This window comes from Mirounga leonina, unplaced genomic scaffold (assembly GCF_011800145.1).
Source record: "Mirounga leonina isolate KUSES-001 unplaced genomic scaffold, KU_Mleo_1.0 Mir_95, whole genome shotgun sequence".
NCBI classification, from domain to species: domain Eukaryota; kingdom Metazoa; phylum Chordata; class Mammalia; order Carnivora; family Phocidae; genus Mirounga; species Mirounga leonina.
The window spans coordinates 15,090,748-15,113,471 of NW_023270865.1; the positions used below are offsets into that span (position 1 = coordinate 15,090,748).

At 35.1% G+C, this 22,724-nt stretch overlaps 1 protein-coding gene across 5 annotated transcripts in view; it reads right to left on the reverse strand.

Moving 5' to 3' along the window:
* The window catches only part of CDH18 (cadherin 18), a 318,946-nt gene that overhangs the window by 45,033 nt on the left and 251,189 nt on the right, over positions 1 to 22,724 (reverse strand). For all 5 annotated transcript variants that reach the window (XM_034998813.1, XM_034998812.1, XM_034998817.1 and 2 more), the window contains exon 7: positions 13,392 to 13,528. In XM_034998813.1, the coding sequence (XP_034854704.1) occupies positions 13,392 to 13,528 (137 nt within the window). The remainder of the gene's footprint in view (positions 1 to 13,391; positions 13,529 to 22,724) is intronic.

Sequence of the window (22,724 nt, forward strand, 5' to 3'; positions counted from 1 at the left end):
TATATAAAATATCACTAAAAGTAAGCCTTAGACCAAAATATAAAACCTTCAATTTAAATATACAAGAACAGATAGGGTAAATGTTTTGTTACCTTGTAAATAATTTTAGTAAATAATAATTAGTAAATAATTCCCTAAAATGTGTTGAGATTCATATACAAGATATTAAGACATCTTTTCTGGAACCATTAAATTCTTACAATTTCAAGTAACACAAAAGCTGAGACTTTAGGGACAGCTAATATAATTTTGGAACTGAATACAAGCATATTTTAGAGTGGAATTTTACTGCATAAATGAAATATATTTAGGGAGCTTTAACTCATATATTAAACATACATACTAATTTCTGGGTCAATCATTGATTATTATTATGTATTTATTAAAAACATGTTAAACATTCTCTTTGAAAAACATTTGAGAATACTTCTAAGAATATATCATATGCTCTTGGTATGAGTACTCAAGTTACATATATTGAGAAGTTTTCATATTTACAATAGGAAACATGTACAAGACATGTTATATCAGCAATATTAATAATATATGAAGCTATAACAATTGAGATACATTGGGATTTTTATTTATTTTTTATTTTTTTAAGATTTTATTTATTTGACAGAGAGAGACACAGCAACAGAGGGAACACAAGCAGGGGGAGTGGGAGAGGGAGAAGCAGGCTTCCCGCAGAGCGGGGAGCCCGATGCAGGGCTCCATCCCAGGACTCCGGGATCATGACTTGAACTGAAGGTAGGCGCCTAACGACTGAGCCCCCAGGCACCCCCACATTGGGATTTTTATTTTTATTTTTATTTTTATTTTTTTAATTTAATTTAATTTTTTTTAAAGATTTTTTTTTTTATTTATTTGAGAGAGAATGAGATAGAGAGAGAGAGCATAAGACGGGGGAGGGTCAGAGGGAGAAGCAAACTCCCTGCTGAGCAGGGAGCCTGATGCAGGACTCGATCCTGGAACTCCAGGATCATGACCTGAGCTGAAGGCAGTCACTTAACCAACTGAGCCACCCAGGCGCCCCTACATTGGGATTTTTAAACATGAATTAAAATAGATTTATTTTCTCATCATAGTGAAAATGAAAAAAAAAACAAAAACAAAACTTCAGCTGTATTTCTTTACCTGGACGAATCTTAAAAACATAGCACTGAGGAAAAAAAACAAAGAAAGTGCATATAATATTAACCTATCTATGTATAATATCCATGAGCCAAAAATGTAGTTACGTACATAAATATATATATATATATATACCCAAATGTATTTGGTAAAACTATAAAGAAAAGAAAGGGACAAATAATACTAAATTCAATATTGATAAGCTCCGGAATGAAGAAGGATGCAATAGTGAGGTGTATTTACTTATTTACTTATTTATTTTATTTATTTATTTATTTATTTATTTATTTATTTATTTATTTGAATGAGAGTGAGTGAGAGGGAGGAGCAGAGGGAGAGGGACAGAGAGAATCCCCAGCAGACTCCATGCTGAGATCTCACTACGCTGAGATCATGAGGTGAGCAGAAACCAAGTCTGATGCTTAACCGAATGAGCCACCCACTCACCTTTAAGGGGTGTATTTAAAACTTATTTCTTTGAGGTGAGTGGCTCTTAAATTGGTGTTCATTTTATTATTAAGACTGACATATACTTAAGATATCAATATATTTGACATATATTATAATTCTAATTGGAAACATTTGGTACAATTACTTTAATTTATCCAAATATTAACAGATATATATGTGTATACATAGCATACACAGACCTCATATATGGATACACAACTTCATTCATGATAGCAAGTTATGGGCTGATTTTCAACTAAGCACAGTTTTCATTGTTTCATTTATCAATGTCTTCCTTTATGGGTTGTACAATTTGTATTTTTATAAAACTTTCTCTATTCCAAAGTCACAGTAATGTTATCCCACATTTCATTTAAAATTTTATGTTTATCTTCTATGCACTGGAATTACTTATTTTGCATAGTTGTAAGGTATGTAAGTAAGTTTACTTTCTTTGCAGAACCAGATATCATAGCTCCTTCTTCACCTGTTTGTTGAGGTGTCCATCTATTCTCCCTACTGACTTACAAACAACTCTGTCTTGTAACAATTTGACTGTATGGTTCTTAGAAAATATATCTTGTATCAACACATTTTTTTTTAATTGTTACGTGGTTTAGCATGTCATTAATGTCAATATATTTTGCTTTGTATGCTTGAAAATGGTATGTATTCTTTAGGGGCCCTGGGTGGCTCCGTCAGTTGAGCATCTGGCTTTTTATTTTGGCTCAGAACATGATCTCAGGATTTCGGAATGGAACCCTGCATCAGGCTCTGTGCTCAGTGGGATGTCTGCTCCAGGATTCTCCCCTCCCCCTGCTTCGCACTTTCTCTCTAAAATAAATTCTTTTATTTTAAAACTTTCTATATCTTTGTATCTCATATGTGCCTATTACAAGTAGCATAAGATGATTTTATTTTTCCTTACTACACTTCAGTATGGTAATTTTTTTTAATAGGAGGGTTTATTACAATTACACCACTTTGGTTATCAATATATATTTTTACCACTTCATTGTGTACTTCAAATTTGTCTTAAAATTTTTTTATCACTCCTAATATTATTTTCCAGTATTTTAAGGCTTTATCCTGTTATGTCTTCTAATTTTAAATCTGTATACTAAATTTATTTTCTTTTCTTAACCCAGAAATATTAACATGCTTGGGTATCTCTGGAAAATATAAGAACAATAAACATTTTACCCTTTCTATACATTGTAATAACTTTTAAGTGCTTTAATTTGGATCAAGTTTCTCAAATTTGTGCCTTTAAGTGATGATGGTGATGAGGAGGAGGATGATGATGATATTTGTGGGTTTGTTAATCTGTCAAATTTGACATTTTGTTATTACAAAGAAAGGTGTTCTCATGTGTACCACTTCTTTGTCATTATTCCTTACTGAAACTTACACCATCCTTTTGAGATAATTTTCTTTCTTTTTAATGAATTATTCAACAGCAATGTACTTTCTCAATTTTGGTTGTTTGAAAGTTTTTCTGTATCACATATTTTATGTGTCTGTTATTACAGTTATTGAGGCCAAGGTGATCTAAAATGATTTGTAAGAAGTATCATATACACAATTTCTGATGGGTAACATTTTCATATTTTCATTCCCTCTACCCAGAACTAAAGTAAAAAGAGAAGATATGTATTACCTTTACCCTTTGTTTGGCAGTGTATGTATGTGTGTCTATCTTGAGTCATTCATTATGAGTATCATGTTTTAGAGTCTTAATTTATTTGGGAATATCTTATCTTAACAACACATGAAACAACAGACGTTGGAGAGGATGTGTAGAAAGGAGAACCCAGAGAATCCGCTTACTTGTGTAAGCACAAGTAAACAGAGCTTCAGGCAGAGGGAGAGGGAGAAGCAGGCTCCCTGCTGAGCAAGGAGCCCTATGCGGGACTCAATCCCAGGACCTTGGGATCACGACCTGAGCCGAAGGCAGACCCCTAACCGACTGAGTCATCCAGGTGTCCCTAAGAGTGGATTTTAAAGAGCATGGGGATAGAGAGTGCAGGGTGTGAATACAGGCATCTCTTTCAAGAAGTTTATCAGGAAAGGGAGTCAGATAATACAGTTGTATCTGGCTTTGGAAACCCTAAATCAAGGTAGTTTCTCAGTTTTTGTTTGCTTGAGTACATTTTATTTTCAGATAGAATTAAAGCCTATTTTTGAGGACAGAGGAATTATGGAGGGGGGGAATGAAGTTAAAGGAGAGGAATTAATTGACAGTTCAGTGACTGAGTGAACAAGAAAGATGAGGATTTAGGGCCTACATGGAGGGGTGGCCATAAACATGGTGTGGAGAGCTCACTCACAGCACCTTGTGAAGTGACAAAGGAAGACAGATTTATGGAAACTAATGCCCACAGTATTAGCTAGGCTTCTAGATCTGATGGCAGGAAACTGTGGAAACCTTTTCTGATTGTTCTTTTTGATAAGCACTAGAGAGGTAAGATTATCTGATATATGTAAGGAAATTGGAAAAGGTATTGGAAATTTGAAGAGCCAGGAAAACTATAAAAGAAATATTTAGCCATGCTGCAAATAATTGTTTCAGTTAGTCAAGTTCCTTTTGAATAAAGACATTTGTTCCCATTCTTCTAGAATTTGATACTGAGATTGGGATAGTGCAAATTTTAAGAACTCAAATGTATCGGCATATTACACAAAAAACAAAAAAAAATAGAACATAGTATATATTATAATTGCATCACCCAAATTCTCCCCATGGGTAAAACTCAAAAGAGGTTTGAATGGAATTGGCCTGCAAGTAAAGATAAGAAATGGGCCTTGATGGGCCTGAGCCAATGTGAATAACCCCATACATTTTGCCATAATTTATCTACTTATGGGCACATATTATGTATTAAATACAGGTTTTAAAAACAGTGAATGGAGATTAAGTTCAGACCTAATTAGAGCAACATTTTTTAAAATATTTTACTTATTTATTTGAGAGAGCGAGCGAGAGAGAGCATAAGTAGGGGGAGGGGCAAAGGGAGAAGGAGAAGCAGACTCCCTGTTAAGCAGGGACCTGGAAGTGAGGCTCCATCAACCCCGTGCCCGCCGCCCCCCCCAATCATGACCTGAGCTGAAGGCAAATGCTTAACCCACTGAGCTACCCAGGCACCCCTGGAGCAATATTTGTAATGAATGTCTGAAGTGACAATTTATCTCACCGTGGATGTGAATGAGGATGCGTGAAATGCAGTTTCAGGTGGCATTCATCCTGTTACCATACAGCAAGTTAGCACAGGCCTTCTTGCTTGTTACTATAATACAGCAACACTAAAGTAAAAGATGAGATACCAAGGAATGCAAAAAAGAAAAAAAAATCACAGAAAAATATTTATAGGGACCTGATCAAAGTAACCCTGAAGCCTGATTTACCTATGAACTTTACAGGTATGTGGGCCAATAAATTTCTTTTAAATTTAGAACAAATTGAATTATTTTTAGATATTTTGTACATATCTGTTCCATGGCAACAGGTAATTAATACACTAACATATACATTATAAACAAATATTTCATAAAAGTATTTTGTTTTATTACTTTTGATCCTTGGTTAAAGCAATACCAACTTCTTTGGGTGCTCTTCCCTTTGTCTGCTAGGAAAAAAGTGTCAAATAGGATCCTTTTGTATGTTAAGGGGAATTACTGATATGAACACACTTGTGAAAGGCAATTTATTATATCAAAATAAGCATGCTGACAATAGAAAAATAATGTGTAGAAGCTAGAAGGACTTAAAGCCACTCACTCTTCTTAGATGCCGCTGCTAACATTTCAGGCAAAGAGGAATGAATTCATAAAATCTAAATTTAATTTCCATCACCTAAAGTTACAATTAGATTAAATTTGAAATTTGTGGGTCCTAATCTTTGAATATGTTTGCATGAGAATTGAGGAAAAAAAAAAACAAGAGTCAACAAATAAACAGCCGTAAACATTGGTTTCTAGACTGAGTTATGCATATAATTTGTTTAGAGAAGTGAAACAGAGAGCTGAAGAAAACATTGTAACAGTGCAAAAAACAAGTAGTGCTGTTCTTTAATTTGTGAACTCTGGTAAGTCCCGAAACCTTTTAGACTTATTAGAAGTATGAATACAGTACCAGCTCCCTGACTTCGGCTCCTTTGGAAATACAACTGTCAGCCAAGCAATGAACAATGGGGGTCCCGTTTCAGGGTATTGATCAGGATAAGCTCTCACATATGGTGCACAGAACAAGGAGAAATAGTTAGAGAAATAGATATTTTAGGCAAAATGGGAAATATATATAATTTAGTGATCATTGAACTGTGTAGTAAGTCATGAAGTTTTGGGGCAGTAAAGGTAGGTACAGAAATGAAGGACAAAAAGTATTCATGTATCTAACACAGTTTGATGTGTCAGGAAATGTTCTTAGTATTTGTGGATACTATGATAAAGATAAATGAGACCTGATTTTTAGATTTGGGATGTTCACAATCTAGTAGAGGGGAAAAATATTACAATAAAATGTGATAAGTGCCATATTTAAATCTAATAAGAGATAAGTGCTCGATTCAGCCATGCATAAAGTTAGAATATAGAAGGAGAAGCTATAAAATTTGCCTAAGAGGTTGAGGAAGATTTCACAGATGTTGTGACATATGAAATAGTTCTTAAAAGTAAACAGATGTTTGTAAAGCAGAACAGAATGAGCAGAGGGCATTGAGAGATGAAGGGATTATATAATTATTGAAAGAACATGGCCTGTTTGAGGATCTGTGACTAAAAGTATGATATACGTTTTTCTGAGAATTGAGCTGAGAACAGACAGGGCCAAATTTTATAAAGAAAAATTCAGGACGTATATGTGTACTCATGCCTTTGGTATTAGTACTAAATGGAGCTATGACATAAATTAAGTTGTGATTGGAAGCAATGTTTCTTAATAATAATTTACTTTAGAATAGCCTAAGCCAGTGATTCGCAAACTTTAACATGCATAAAACCCTAGATACTGGACTACAAGTTTCTATTTCATGGTGTGTCCAGATATTTGGTCAGACGCTTTTCTGTTTGTTTCTATGAGGGTGTTTTTGAATTAAATTAACATTTAAATTGGTAAACAAAACGGGCATCTGGCTGGCTCAGTTGGTAGAGCATGCGACTTGATCTTGGGGTCATGAGTTCGAGCCCCATGTTGGGTGCAGAAATTATTTAAATAAGTAAATAAATCTTAAAAAAAAAAAAAGATAGACTAAAACACATTGTTCTTCATGTGAGTGGGCCTTATCCAATCAGTTGAAGACCTGACTAGAAAAAAAAGGCTGACCTTCCCTTGAATAAGAGAAAATTCTTTTGCCTGATTGCCTTTAAACTAAGATAGTGGCTTTTTCTGGTTTTGGGTTTTGGACTTGACCTGGGACATTGGCTCTTCAGAGTTTTGACTTCCCAGCCTCAATAACTGCAGGAACAAATTTCTTAAAATAAATCTCTTTATTGATTCTGAATCTTCTAGACTCAAATCCTATTGGTTCTGTTTCTCTGTAGAACCCTGACTAATACAGGTACAGTTGGAAACAGAATGCAGGCTAACCTTTACTCATCCTTCATCACAAGACTGAATCCATGCAGGGGCACCTGGGTGGCTCAGTCATTAAGCGTCTGCCTTCTCCTTGGGTCATGATCCCAGGGTCCTGGGATCGAGACCCGCATCAGGCTCCCTGCTCAGCGGAAGCCTGCTTCTCCCTCTCCTACTCCCCCTGCTTGTGTTCCCTCTCTCGCTGTGTTTCTCTCTCTGTCAAATAAATAAATAAAATCTTAAAAAAAAAAAAAAAGACTGAATCCATGCATTATCCTATTAAACCTTCACTGATCCTCTTAGGGAGGGTAAACTACCATGGTGTTATGTTTCTCTAGCCCCTAAAAACCTTATTGCCACAATAATTATCCATAGTGCAATCATCTATTTACCTTGTCTTCTGCATGAGCTTCTTGAATTGCTCCAAAGTGAAATAGGGTCCTCAGTATCCTTACTGCCTAACATACGATACTGCCAGGCAAGTATCATTTATTAATATATTTTGAGTGAATTAATCAATGTGTAGTTTAGGATAGAAATGATAAATTATACCATACCAAAGTATTAGAATGGTGGCTAAGAAAGTAGAAAATGCCAAGTGAAAAGAGAATGATTAATATAGTCAAATATCACAAAGAAATCACGGAGTGATCAGAAATGAAAAGTACTCATTGGTTTAGCTAATAGTAAATTATGATCATAACATGAATTTCTGAAAAGCAGTGTGGATAAAATTATACATTATCTTGACCTGAGGCATAAATAAGGAAATGGTAGCTATTTACTTGAGAAAACTATATTAATAACTATATATCGAGTGCCTAAAAGTCCCACTATTTTACTAGAGAGTCATATAAAAGGAAAAGTAAGTCATAGCATACAACCTTGAAAGAATATTTATTATCCAGTAAAAAGAATAAGCTTTCATTTTTCTCTCTTTCTTTTCTTTTTTTCTTTTTTTTTTTTTTTTAGATATTTTAGGGTTATCATAGGCACAATTCTAAAGATGACAGAATAAGATTCCTGTTCCTTGTTCATTCAACCAAACATGAATCTAGGTACTAATGTGAAAAGATTTTGTTGATGTAAAGTCCCAATTCAGTTCACCTTAAAATACAGAGATTATCTGTGTGGGCCTGACCCAATAAGGTGGATACCTTTATTTTTATTTTATTATTATTATTATTATTATTATATTTTTTTTAGAGAGAGAGAGCATGCATGTGTGGGTGCAGGGTGGGGAAGGGCAGAGGGAGAGGGAGAGAGAGAATACTAAGCAGACTCCATGCCCAGCATGGAGCCAGATGGAAGTGGGGCTTGATCCCTGAGATCATGACCTGAGTGAAATCAAGAGGTGATTATGTAACCAACTGAGCCACCCAGGCACCCCAAGTGGATACCTTTGAGAGCAGAGACTTCCCAGCTGGTAGCAGAAGAGAAAGTCAAAGAGATTCAAAGGAGCAAAAGGACTTGACACACTGTTGGTTGTTTGAAGAAGGAAAAAAAACACATGAGGAGAAATGCAGGCAGCCTCTAGGAGAAGAAAGCTGCCCCAGCTGACAACGGATGAAAATGGAGACATTGGGGCGCCTGGGTGGCTCAGTCATTAAGCGTCTGCCTTTGGCTCAGGTCATGATCCCAGGGTCCTGGGATTGAGCCCCACATTGGGCTCCCTGCTCAGCGGGGAGTCTACTTCTCCCTCTCCCACTCCCCCTGCTTGTATTCCCTCTCTCGCTGTGTCTCTCTCTGTCAAATAAATAAATAAAATCTTTAAAAAACAAAAAAGAAAATGGAGACATTACAACTACATCTTAAGGAAGTAGACCCAGGCAATGAGAAGAATAAGCATTAAAGCAGATTCTTCCCCAGAGCCTCCAGATAAGAGCCTAGCCCAGCTGACAATGACTTCAGTCTTGCCAGACCTTAAGCAAGGAATCCAGTTGAACCTACCTGGACCTCTGACCCACAGAAATCATGTGGTTATTTGCTACTACAAACCAGAAATGTAATAGAAATTTCTAAGTAGCTAAATTATGGATTACATGGAGGGAAGGCATTGTTACCTGTAACAGAAATATTCCAGGTATTTATTTGGAAAGCACTCTTCCTCAACAACTGTGATATGTGATGAGAATACAACACTTTCTACTTCTCTAATCAAGGCAGCTTATTGAATTCATCTGATTCTTAGTGTCTTCATTAAAATCCTAGAAATAATCTTCTGCCACAGAATGCATTTTAAAGATAAATAACAAAATAAACCTCAGTTAGTTAAAATATCTAACCCAAACTTGGATTCAATGAATATCAGCTTCCCTTAAAGGCCATATTAGGAAGAACACAGATCTAGGAGTCAGAATACTTAGATTCATATTTCGTATGAGTCCCAATTTCCTTATCTATAAAATGAAAATAATACCCATCCTTTCTATTCCAGAGATTTTTATTAGGATGACACATCTGTAAAAATACACTGTACAAAAGCAAGATAGCTATCAGTTATTCACCAGTAGCAGGGAAGGATATCATAGACCAGACACATATTTTCTGTCTTTACCATATGATGAGGCAGCTGAATAGTCACTTGGACTTAGAACCGAAGGATAAAGGAAAGCAGAATCAAACACCATGAAAATAAGAGCTGCACTGCATTTGGGCCCTACCTACATGTTCAGAGGCCCACACACTTTTTGTGACACCCCATATTCTCACATCAGTCCCTTAGCATGCGCCCTGTTCCCCTGGAGGAAGGGGATTTTTTTTTTTCCTGTGCACAGAACTGGTTTGTTTTTATTTTTTTTATGATTTTTAAAACAAATTTTATTTATTTATTTATTTATTTATTTATTTATTTATTTATTTATTTAAATAATAGACAACTTTTATCACAGGCTTCTTATTTTCTCTTAAATCCTGCTTCATTGTTTCATCTGCCCAGAAGGGGCACCTTTGTCTTACTTGCACAACACTCTATTAGGCCAAAAAAAAAAAGTTCTTTAAAATATTAACTTCTAAATGTCATTCCATAGCACACCAAGTTCCTCAGAAACTTACATTAAGAACAGTTCTAAAAACCTGATTTCAATTCTGCAAAAGAATGTCAAGCGAATGAAGAAACAAGTCACAGACTGGGAGAAAATATCTGTAAAATATACATCTGATGGACTACTTTCTAAAACATACACAGAACTCTTATTACTGATGAGAAAACAAAACCTGATTAAAAATTGGGCCAAAGATCTTAACAGACACCTCATCAAAGTAGACAGACAGATAGCAAATAAATGTACGGAAAGATGTTCCATATATACGTCATCAGAGAAATGCAAAATAAAGCAACAATGAGATGCCACTCTATACCTTGGAGTCACCCAAATCTAACGGCAAATGCTGATGAGTATGTGGAACAACAGGAACTCTCATTCATTGCTGGGGAGAATTCAAAATGGCATAACCACTCTGGAAAAGTTTGTCAGTTTCTTACAAAGCTAAATATACCCTTAGTTTGACCCACTAATCGCACTCCTTGGAATCTACCAGAAGGAATTGAAAACTTCTGTGCATATAAAAACCTACACATGAATGTTTTTATTGTTGTAGTTGATTCATAATTGCCAAAACGTGGAACCAACCAAGATGTCCTTCAGTATGTGAATGGATACACAAACTGTGGTACATTCAGACAATGGGATGTTATTGAGTATTAAAAAGAAATGAACTATCAAGCCATAAAAAGACATGGAAGATCTTATTACTTATTACTCTTCCCTTATTACTAAGGGAAGAAGCCAATCTTAAAGGCTACATATTGTATATTTATTTATTTTTTATTTTTTTTAAGATTTTATTTATTTATTTGAGACAGAATGGGAGAGAGAGAGAGCACATGAGAGGGGGGAGGGTCAGAGGGAGAAGCAGACTCCCCGCTGAGCAGGGAGCCCGATGTGGGACTCGATCCCAGGACTCCAGGATCACGACCTGAGCCGAAGGCAGTCGCCTAACCAACTGAGCCACCCAGGCGCCCAAGGCTACATATTGTATAATTCAAACTATATGACATTCTGGAAAAGGAGAAACTATGGAGCCAGTAAAAAACAAAACAAAACAAAACAAACACACAAACAAAAAACACAGTGGTTACCGGAGATCAGGGTGAGTAGAGATGGATAGGCAGTACACATGGGGTTATTAGTGCAAGGAAAACACTGTGTATGATACTATAATAATGAATACATGCCACCATACTTTTATCTAAACCCACAGAATACCAGGAATGAAACTTAAGCTAATCTATAGACTTTGGATGATGATGATGTGTCAAAGGTGTTACAAATATATCACTCTGGTGGAGGATGTTCATAATGGAGGGTGTTATGCATGTGTAGGTGTGGGGACTATTTGGAAAATCTCTGTAGCTACCTCTTAATTTTGCCATAGACCTAAAACTGCTCTACAAAAAAATAGAGCCTTTAAAAAATCCATTTTATAAAAAACAGCAAGTACATTTCCAAAACAGGATATACTAGTAAATGCTTTTCTAATGTGGCTGAATTTGAGGTTAATGTTTACAAGCAACTGTATACAGAAGGGCCCCCAGTGATATTTAATAAGGCACTTATGCCAAGGAATCGGTGTATGAATGTGCACTTCCTAAAGAAGTCTCCAATATGTCTATAAAACCTTAACTATTGCTCATTCTTTCTACATATCTATTTATAATTAGGATTGAATTATTTTTAGTAATGCTTATTGAGGTGTCCCTAAGGCTATTTTTTTAAAATTATCATCTATATAATTGAGTATAATGCGATCTACTATACCTTTTTACTTAGTAGATATGCATTAACTAGTTTCCCATATGAAGTACTAACAAATAGTAAAAAAAAAAAGAAAAGAAAAATAACTTATTAAGTATATATTTAAGATGTTACTTAAGTAAAAACGAGCATTCCCTTCAGCGATCATTGCAAATAATATAATTTTCATGGTATATATGAACTGATGTATATTCACAAATTAGTTTCTACTTCATGCAAATATTATTTGGACTAAGGTGATATTTAGAAGTAATCTAAAGTATGGTTTCTTATTGAAATACCTCTGGAGTGACATTTGAATTTATTTTAAAGTAAGTTCCTGTTTTTTCTAACAAATATCATTTTCTCCAGGGATTCTTCCCTTCCATCTTCTATATTTGGAGCCTGTTCCCCAAAAGTGCATAATCTTTTCTGAATCTTTTTCAATGCCCTTATCATTTCTTGGATATATTAACCCATTAATTCCTTTATTTTTTCAACTGATATTGAATGAGCTCTTATCATTTGACAGTCATTTAATTGTCATTAGGTGACAAAGAGCATGCAATTCTATTCCTAGTCTGGTTATTTTGAATATGAAAATTAACCAGAATGATCATAAATGAATCCACTCATGTATTCTTTATAACAATCATTTAAAAGTAATTAGTGAATGCTATTTTCAAAGAGAATATTATGTTGAAAAAATTATCTAAATGGAAACCACTTGAGCTAATTTTGCAGATGTAAAAACATAAAAATTCAGGCAGGATATAAAAGGCTGGAGTAGTCTAATCATTGATTGGTAACAGAGGACATTATGAAAGTGCATAAACCATAAGGAGCTATCACCCCATACCCACTAGAATGATTATAATCAAAAGATACATAACAATAAATACTGGTAATCATATAGAGAAATTGGAATCCTCACTGCTTTTAGGAATGTAAAATGTAGCTACTTTGGAAAACAGTCTGGCAGTTCATCAAATAATTAAATATAGAGTTTCTATGTGACTGAGCTATCTCACTTCAGGGTATATACCCAAAAGAAATAAAAAACATGTCTAGGAAAAGCTTTCATATTAATGCTCACAGCAATATTTTTCATGGTAGGCAAGCAGTGGAAACCACCCACAGAGCGAGCCTCACAATTAGGCGGCAAACCAGATATTTTGACTCAGGGATGGGGATGAAGTGTTCTGTGATGTCAATTTTCCACCAGTATGCTGAGATTAAAGCAAAAAAAAAAAAAAAAGTATGAGATTTATTCACTGCATCTGACAATGAGTAACTGCATCTAATATGTTCTGTACACTCTGCTAGATGCTGGATGCTGGCGCCTCAAATAAAAATGGTGAGAGCCCTGCTCCCGAGAAAATCTCGGTATAAATCTTCATGTAAAAGTGACATCTTTTTTTATGATACATAAAGTAGTTTACCATTTTCCGAAGCAGCAACTGTGATGTTGTACCATGAAGTTTCTTCTCTATCAAGGACCTTTGTAGTCCTAATGGTTCCCGTATTGGCATCAATGTTGAAACATCTGTCATCTTCAGCACTGTAGTCAATGAAGTACCTAGGGAAAAAAACAGATAGCTCTTCTTTTCACTTGATAATACAACGAAGAAAGTAAAACTAAGACAAGGGCAGTATTAAATCAGATATATTCAAATATTTAAATGTATATTTTTAGTTTCTATATTTGCCTCCTAAGATTTGCCTGGCAACTTTATATTTGCATAGAACTGACATCAATTATTTTTGTCTGTCAACCCTTAATTAATGTTTACTCTAATTACTAATTCAAATTAAAAAAAAAAACACCTTTCTGAATTCCATTAATAGAACAGTAGATAGTAGGAACTTTGGGATTAATAAGGTAGAGACAAAAAAAAAAAAATTGCCCCTGGGAAGTCTATAGTACTTTGGAAAACAAAACAAAACAAAACATTAAATCTTTAATGAAACTTCTCATTGCTACATATACAAAATTTTTAGGATAGTAGGAGATGTCAGAGATTAGTTTATCCCGGAGTTTCATTATAGCTGACATTTGAAGATAAATATAAAATAAAAATCAAAACATTTCAATTAATTATCATTGTATCTGCATCACCTAGCCCACTTTTTGAGTGAGAAAATGAGAAAACAACTAAATGAGAGGTAGGTTGCATTATTGGCCACAAATCATCTTCCATCTCCAATGCATAAGATGTTTCAGATTTTTCTCACATTAGATTTTGCCTCCAGCCTACTTTAGCAAATAGATGAACACCGGGTGTTTGTAGGTGTCCAATCACTAAATTGTACACCCAAAGCTAATATTACACTGTATGTTAACTAACAGGAATTTAAATAAAAACTAAAAAAAAAAAAAAGAATGAGATGAAAAGTGATTGAAAGTAATCATCATCATCATTGAAAGTGATGGTGTCCTGTTCCATATTTGGGCCAAGGTTTCATAAGACTTTGCCTATTCTTTCTTATGCCCTGCCACTGACACAAAAAGAACATTCTGGGGCTAGTCCACTAGTCCCAGAAGGAAGATGAGAGACACAAGGACAAAGTTGTTCCAGTTCAGGTACCCCATCCTAGAGGAGAGCTACCTAGTAAATGAGCAGATGCATTATTGAATGCACTGGAGTTAAGCAGAGCTGGCAAAAAGAAGCCAGCCTAGTTTAGCTGGTCTTCAACTAGTTCAGGCACATACACTATGGTTATAAATTACTCATTTCTTTTCTTTCTTTCTCTCTTTTTTAAAAGATTTTTATTTATTTATTTGTCAGAGAGAAAGAGAGAGAACACAAGCAGGGGGAGCAGCAGAAGGAGAGGGAGAAGCAGGCTCCTCACTGAGCAAGGAGCCCGATGTGGGACTCAATCCCAGGACCATGGGATCATGACCTGAGCCGAAGGCAGACACTTAACAACTGAGCCAGCCAGGCATCCCTCTTTCTTTCTTTTTTAATTACTTGTTTCTCTGCCTCTAAGTTTTGGAGTTTTACATTATCCAGCAACAGTTTATTCACATAAATATGAATTAAAAAATAGTAAACAGTCATAATATTCTCTAGAAATGTTCCAAACTATTTCTAGAACTATTGAAGGAAGTGTTTCCTCCTTAAATCTCAAATACTTCTCCCCTCTTCCTTAACCTCAGCATAAGTAACATTTCATCTAGACCTTCAGAACAAAAATGAACTGATTAGGCACAAAGTACTAGGGGAAGAATATTTGAAATCCAGGAAACCAAAATGACCCTGAGATCATGACCTGAGCCGAAACCAAGAGTTGGACACTTAACCGACTGGGCCACCCAGGCGCCCCCACCGTGGCTACTTTGATTCTTAGATTGCAGAAAGTTAAAAACAATTCAGAAAAGAAGTGATGTCATCTTGAATAAAGGTGGAAAAAGTAAGAAAATGGACAGAACTGTACAAAATAATGCTATATATTGAATACAGCCTATAAAACTTTTTATTTGAGTGGCATTAGTAAAGGGGGAAATTACAAATGATTCAATTTAGTGTGTTTTGTGTGTTTGTGTGTGTATGTGTGTTTGAGCTACCATGTAATTGATAAACCTATTTACTGAGCTGAATAGAGGTAGGAGAAACAAACAAACAAACAAACACCCTTTGGGAGAAAAGAAAACAAACTGGGAAGTAATCAATGATTTTGACACATTAGGCCTTAGAAGCCAATTAGATAAACGTGTGGAATAAAAACTAGAGAACTGGATATGGGGGCAGAGTTTAAGTTCACTTTCTGAACAGGAAATACCCATTTGAGATGCATCAGCCTAAATTTAAGGTTATGGGAAAGGCATGATTTCATCTGGGAGAGAACTATAGGACAAAAGTGAAATATTGAACACTCTAGCACCCAGACTTTTGAGCCTAAAACAGCCCAGCATATGTCCAAGAGTGGGTGCTAGCAAAAGGAGAGGAAGAGTCCAGGAGAGGAGGCAAAGTGGGAGTGGGTGGCACAGAAGCCAAGAAAGGAGAGTGTTTCAAGTGAACAATTATAGTGAATCCTACTAAGAGGCTGAGTGAGGTTAGTAAGGGTTATTGGATTTGGGAAGATGGACATCATTCGTTAACTTGAAAAGAACAGTTTCAATAAAATATAAACTGTTTTTTTTTGTTTTTATTTTTAACAGTGAATTCAAGAATATATTGAATGTGAATCTGTGAAGCCCGAGTCAGGAAATACAATACCATGCCTCTCCTAGGTGTATTGTATTAACAGAGTATGTAGAACACAGTGCAAAAGTGTGAAACCTTATAACAACCTGTGGATACACATGCACACACATGACAGAAGATATTAATAGCATCATGCAGATCAAAACTGTAGAGCATCCTAAGAAATCCCATTCAATGAAAGTAACACCTTACAGAGCTAGAATACAACCCTTGCAACTGTGTGATCAAAAGAAGAACTAGATCATTTTGCATAGATTGTTCTAATAATAACTGTATGTTAGTTGAAGAAAGCTGAAACTAAAGAAGGAATTTAAACAGGAAGAGGTACAGGTATAAAGCAAATCTGATTCAGAGAAAAGACAGGAGATCCAGACACTACAGAAAAGTGGGAAAGAGCAATGTCATCGGGCTTTCCTGAAGCATTAGGTCCTCGTGCACTGAAACTGATTTTGACTTGAGTTTATATCACAGAAAGATCCTTCTCATAATATTCTTTTTCCAGAGACCCTGATGTTGAGAATGAAGGCAGGATTGCCTTAAAGATGTGAGAAGTTTCGTCACACAAAAAGGATAACTTCCTTTAAAATGTATCAGTTGGAAAACTGGTTATCACATCATCTAAAGTTAGTTGTCATTAACCTGCCTTCAAGACACTTTCCATTTTTCAGTACCCTAAGAACCATGATCTCTGTATTGGAAAATTATATCTAAAGTTAAAACATACTCAATTCCAAAGTTTCCTGCATCAACTATCAGCAAAACTCAGATTACATTGTTATCAACTCACCCCTATGAAATATGGGATGGCATGCCTCATCTTAGAAATCTGCTCGCTACAGAACTGTCGGTGTGGAAAAAAAAAAAAAAATGGGGGGGGGGCGCCAGGGTGGCTCAGTTGGTTGAGTGTCCAACTCTTGATTTAGGCTCAAGTTATGATCTCAGGGTTCTAAGATGGAGCACTCAGTGGAGAGTCTGCTTGTCCCTCTCCCTCTGCTCTCGCTCTCTCTCTCTCTCAAATACATAAATAAAATCTTTTTTAAAAATTAGATTTCTTCTGTTTCTAAGCTAAATTAAGACTAAGACATGGATAGTGTTTGTATCAGGGCAATCTGCTCTCTTTTAGGCACTTCACACAGACTTTCTAATGTAAATGCTAGCAGCATTCTGAAAGCATACTTTCAGAATAAAAATGCTTTTATTTGAATTAAAAAATATGTTTAAATATTTTTTTAAATGGTAGGTATAATGCTAGGTATGTGTCTTCAGTTTCATGTTATTTACTTGTTAGCTTTCTCTGTGACCTAACTCTCCTGAGAAATCTACAATTTAAGGGCTAGATATTAGGGGATGCTTGGATGCAGAGTCTTGAACGTGGAGTTGCAATTGAATTTCAACTCAAGTAGAACAAGAGTTCTGCTTTACTCTAACCTTGGATTTCTGCCTAACCATACAAATAAAAACTGGAAAAAAAAAGAAAAAAAATGAAAATGTAAGAGAAAAGAAACGATTTAAAACTATTTTGGGGTTTTAAATGTAGAATCATTCACTGCTAATGATTTAAAATTAGGGAAATAGCACGGATCCATAAAAATGTTTATCAAACAAATAAAAAGTAGATGAAAATATTCTCAGTAGGTAACTTTTTAAAATATATTCATAATAAAATCCATTTGCTTCCTTCCATAAACCTTCAAAAAGGTCAACACAACATCTTAATACTTTATGAACTCATATATGAATATTTAGATTTTTTTACAATGCTAATGTTAATTTGACATTTTCAGGGATATATAACAAGCATAAAATCAAGTAGCCATTTCTGTAGACGATGTAAATTATAAATTGGGATTAATGATAAAACCTGAGAAAATAGTTCTGAGAAGTTTTTTTAAAAATATTATTGTCCATTGCTATAAAAAATGAACTAGCATAATCTGAGGCAAGAGTATATATAACTTGGCAAGATGTTATTCTTCAAATTCTACTTTCTCTCTTCATATAAGACTATCCAGGGATGATAGATAAGATTGAAAAGAAATACTCATACATGAATTATTTACAAAAGCTATCTAATAAGAAGTAAAGAAAGCTCACATTCATGGAGCACTCACAGTGTACCATAATATACTTTAAATGTTTTCTATATATTAGTTCATTATAAACTCAAAACAACTGCACAAGACAAGTACTATTAATAGCCCCTTTTGGGGCGCCTGGTGGCTCAGATGGTTAAGCATCTGCCTTCGGCTCAGGTCATGATTCCAGGGTCCTGGGATCGAGCCCCACATCAGCCTCCTGGCTCAGCGGGGAGCCTGATTCTCCTTCTCCCTCTGCCTCTCTCCCTGCTCATGCTCTCTCTCTCTCTGTATCTCTGTGTCTCAAATGAATAAATAAAATCTTAAAAAAAAAAATAGCCCCTTTTTACAGAGGAGGAAAGTGAGGTATGGAGCGATGAAGAATTTTATTCAATATCACGAAGCTAGTTAGGGCAAGTGATTAAAATACAATTTAAGTCCATCAAGTAATATTTATAAGCTCCCTTATTTTATTTTATTTTTTTTAAATTTTTTTAGGATCCTATCACTGTTATTTTATTTTTTAATTTTATAGTGTTATGTTAGTCACCATACAATACATCATTAGTTTTGATGTAGTGATCCACGATTCATTGTTTTCATACAACACCCAATGCTCCATGCAGTACATGCCCTCCTTAATATCCATCACCGGGCTAACCCATCCCATCCCCCCACCCGCCTCCCCGCTAAAACCCTCAGTTTATTTCTCAGAGTCCATAGTCTCTCATGGTTTGTCTCCCCCTCTGATTCCCCCCCTTCATTTTCCCCTTCCTTCTCCTAATGTCCTCCATGCTATTCCTTATGTTCCACAAATAAGTGAAACCATATGATAATTGACTTTCTCTGCTTGACTTATTTCACTTAGCATAATCTCCTCCAGTCCCATCCATGTTGATGTAAAAGTTGGGTATTCATCCTTTCTGATGGCTGAGTAATACTTCATTGTATATATGGACCACATCTTCTTTATCCATTCATCTGTTGAAGGGCATCTCAGTTCTTTCCACAGTTTGGCTATTGCAGACATTGCTGCTATGAACACTGAGGTACATATGGCCCTACTTTTCACTACATGTGTGTCTTTGGGGTAAATACCCAGTAGTGCAATTGCTGGTTATAGGGTAGCTCTATTTTTAATTTTTTTGAGGAAACTCCACACTGTTTTACAAAGTGGCTGTACCAACATGCATTCCCACCAACAGTGTAAGAGGGTTTCCCTTTCTCCACAACCTCTCCAACATTTGTTGTTTCTTGCCTTGTCAATTTTTTGCCATTCTAACTGGTGTAAGGTGGTATCTCTGTGTGGTTCTGATTTGAATTTCCCTGATGGCTAATGATGATGAACATTTGTTCATGTGTCTGTTAGCCATTTGTATGTCTTCTTTTGAGAAGTGTTTGTTCATGTCTTCTGCCCATTTTTTGACTTGATTATTTGGTTTTTTTGGGTGTTGAATTTGAGTTCTTTATAGATCTTGAAAGTATTTAAGGCTTTATCTATTCATTCAAAAGTATTTATTTGAACGAGCACAAGTAAAGAATGAGGGATATTTAAAAGAGGAAATAATAAGACCTGGGAATTAAACATGATTTAGTTAGGGAAACAGAAAAGGGAAGAATTTGCAAACTAACATGATCAATGCTCAGAGTTTAAAATCAGAGACAAAGGACACTTGGGTGGTTCATTCGGTTAAGCGTCTGCCTTCGGCTCAGGTCATGATCCTAGGGTCTTCGGATCAAGTTCCCTTGGGTTCAGGTCATGATCCCAGGGTCCTGGGATTGAGTTCTGCAACATTATCCCTGCTCTGTGGAGAGTTGGCTTCTCCCTCCGCCCCTCATCCCACTCATTCTCTCAATCTCTCTCTCTCGCAATAAGTAAAATCTTTTAAAACAAAACAAAAATCAGAGACAAGAGTAAAATTCTAAACAAAACAAGGCTTCAGAAGTGGTTTTTGCAGCGATGACTAGAGAGGCATCTTCAAAGGCTAAATACACAGAAAGGCTCTTGAAGATACATAGAAAAGAAAGAAGAATGTGTAGGGGACTTTATCAAGAACAAAATTTCCGATTTTCAGATACTTTAGAGAAAATAACCTCTTGAGGCCGCTGAAAAATATCTATATTCTTTTTCTCTGTCTACAAGATGTAGATCCTGGCCTTGATTTATTCAAAACACAAAGATGAACTCTATGGAAATTTGCCTCTAAAATAGATCCAGCATATGTGTGAAAATGGTGTTAAGCACTAAAGAAATTTACACACGTTTGGAAACCAAGTAAATGTGATGCTCATAAATCTAAACCACTTCTTAGCTCTGTGACTTAATCAATATATCACCTCTCTGAATTTTCTTTGTAAGCAAAATGCAGATATGACCTACATCCTAATTTTATTGTGAGGATTAAGTGAGGTAATATTTGAAAGCATTTTATGGTTGGGTATCAAATGATAGGCCTTAATAGATAAATACCATGTGTTTCAATGTCTTTTAGGATGGTTTTATGTCTTGGAAACCTTGAGTCTATTTTGATTAGAAAGTTCACAAATAGTAAGTGCTGTTTTTTGTTTGTTCGTTCTTTTCTGTTTTGTTTTTCTGGCAAAGTGTTGTAAGCACAATGGGATCTGAATAAGGATTATTATTGAAGGAACAAGAGTTTCCATGTAAATAGCATGAACTACTGTTTGTTTCTAAAAAATCTATCAGAGAATGAAATTATCTGTAATTCCTTATTTGGTGCATATGAGTCATTTTCATTTGGAAACTATATGAGAATAAAGCTCTTTGCTTTCACTCATTATATTATAGGTGTATGACTTTGCCTCATAAGTGAATCAATAAACTAATCAATTATTCAACAAAAATAAAGAACATGTTGATACCTAGTATGAAATTAATTAAGGCATTTCATAGTAGCTTTTACTTCTTTTATACCCATTTTGGTAGAAACAATCAAGCCAATAAGTCATCATATTTCACTTATTTAGAGCAGTATATTTTCATATAGAGACAGTTTTTTTTATGCATTTCTAATATCTTTCATACATACTCCTAATATTATATTTGAAATTTGTTAGGTTAATTTAGGAAACTTTTTTTTTTTTAAAGAGTGAGTGCTTAGCTTACTTTCGTCTGTCATCAAGAGATACCTAAATATTGAAAAAGGACAGATTCTTTATACTTCCCACGGTATTTCACTGAACTCATTGTTCTAGATATAATTTTAAGACATAATACAGTGACACTCCATAGTATATCTAGTTAATTCCTGGGACCAATCTACAGGCATATTTGGTCAAAGGGTAAGCATGACAGAGGAAATGTTGAGGCAGATACAAGGCTACTCTAATATGATGATTATGACACATCATTAGATCTCTACCACCACTATGTGTTCACTGCATTCTGCATGAATCATCATTGTAATCATGAATCATCAAGGTAACATCTATATTAAATGCTATTTGGGAAATTATATGATCAATGATCAATAAGATGCTGTGTGTGAGGAATTGGTAATCTCTTGGCTATCGACTAGAGTAAGTGAAATTAAGTTTGTGCGAGCTCATATTTGCCTGGTAGTCCTTAAGATCCCTCTAACTGGACCAGTTCCCTATGCAAACCTTACTTAATTTCACACTGACACATACATGGGCCCATGTAGCATAGGAAAACGTCTTGCAATGTGGCCATCATAAGTTATAATCCTGGGTTATAATTTTTATTCCTACAGTTACTCTCTTTTCTGTCATACAACATATGCATCATCTCTTATTTCTAGTAAATATGTATTAATGCAGTAAGTAAAGAGAAAATGCATTACCCTGAAATATGATGAAAATTCATTATTCAAATTAGAATTTATGGATCAACAAATATGCAGACAAATTATTGGCCAGAGCAAACAGTCAATCTCAATAATGATTCCCTTCATTCAAGTATTTTCCTTAACAGAAGCAACTTTAAACAAATTACCAGTTCATCATTTGGCACTCAATTTCCCTTTGATTATGTAGATAGAAACTCAAGATAATTATTAGTCATGTTAAAGTGCACTGGAACGTTATTTTTCATTTTGATAATAAAATTTCAGTCCTCAGAGGCACCTATTATTTTCATTATACTCTGTCCATTTTACTGTAAGAAATTAATTTAAAACTTATGTAATGGAAATCTATTTTTACAGTGATTTACCTAGAGAAACATCAGTTGGCTTAAAGTATAGGAGACCTCTTTCAGTTGTCACAATTTAGATGCTTGTAGATATAGAATGTGAGTGGCAAAGAAAATTTATTTGAGATTTTGCCTCCCAAACAACAGCTTTTATAAGTTTTACTGACTATGATCAATAGATGGGATAAAGTTTAATCAATATGCACCCTGTGGGATATTACAACAACTTGGCCTCATCTTTAACAAAAAGTCACACACTTGCAGTATAGCTTAGATTCATTAAATGATTTAAGGTTCCCTTAGCTTACTTTGGGGATGCAA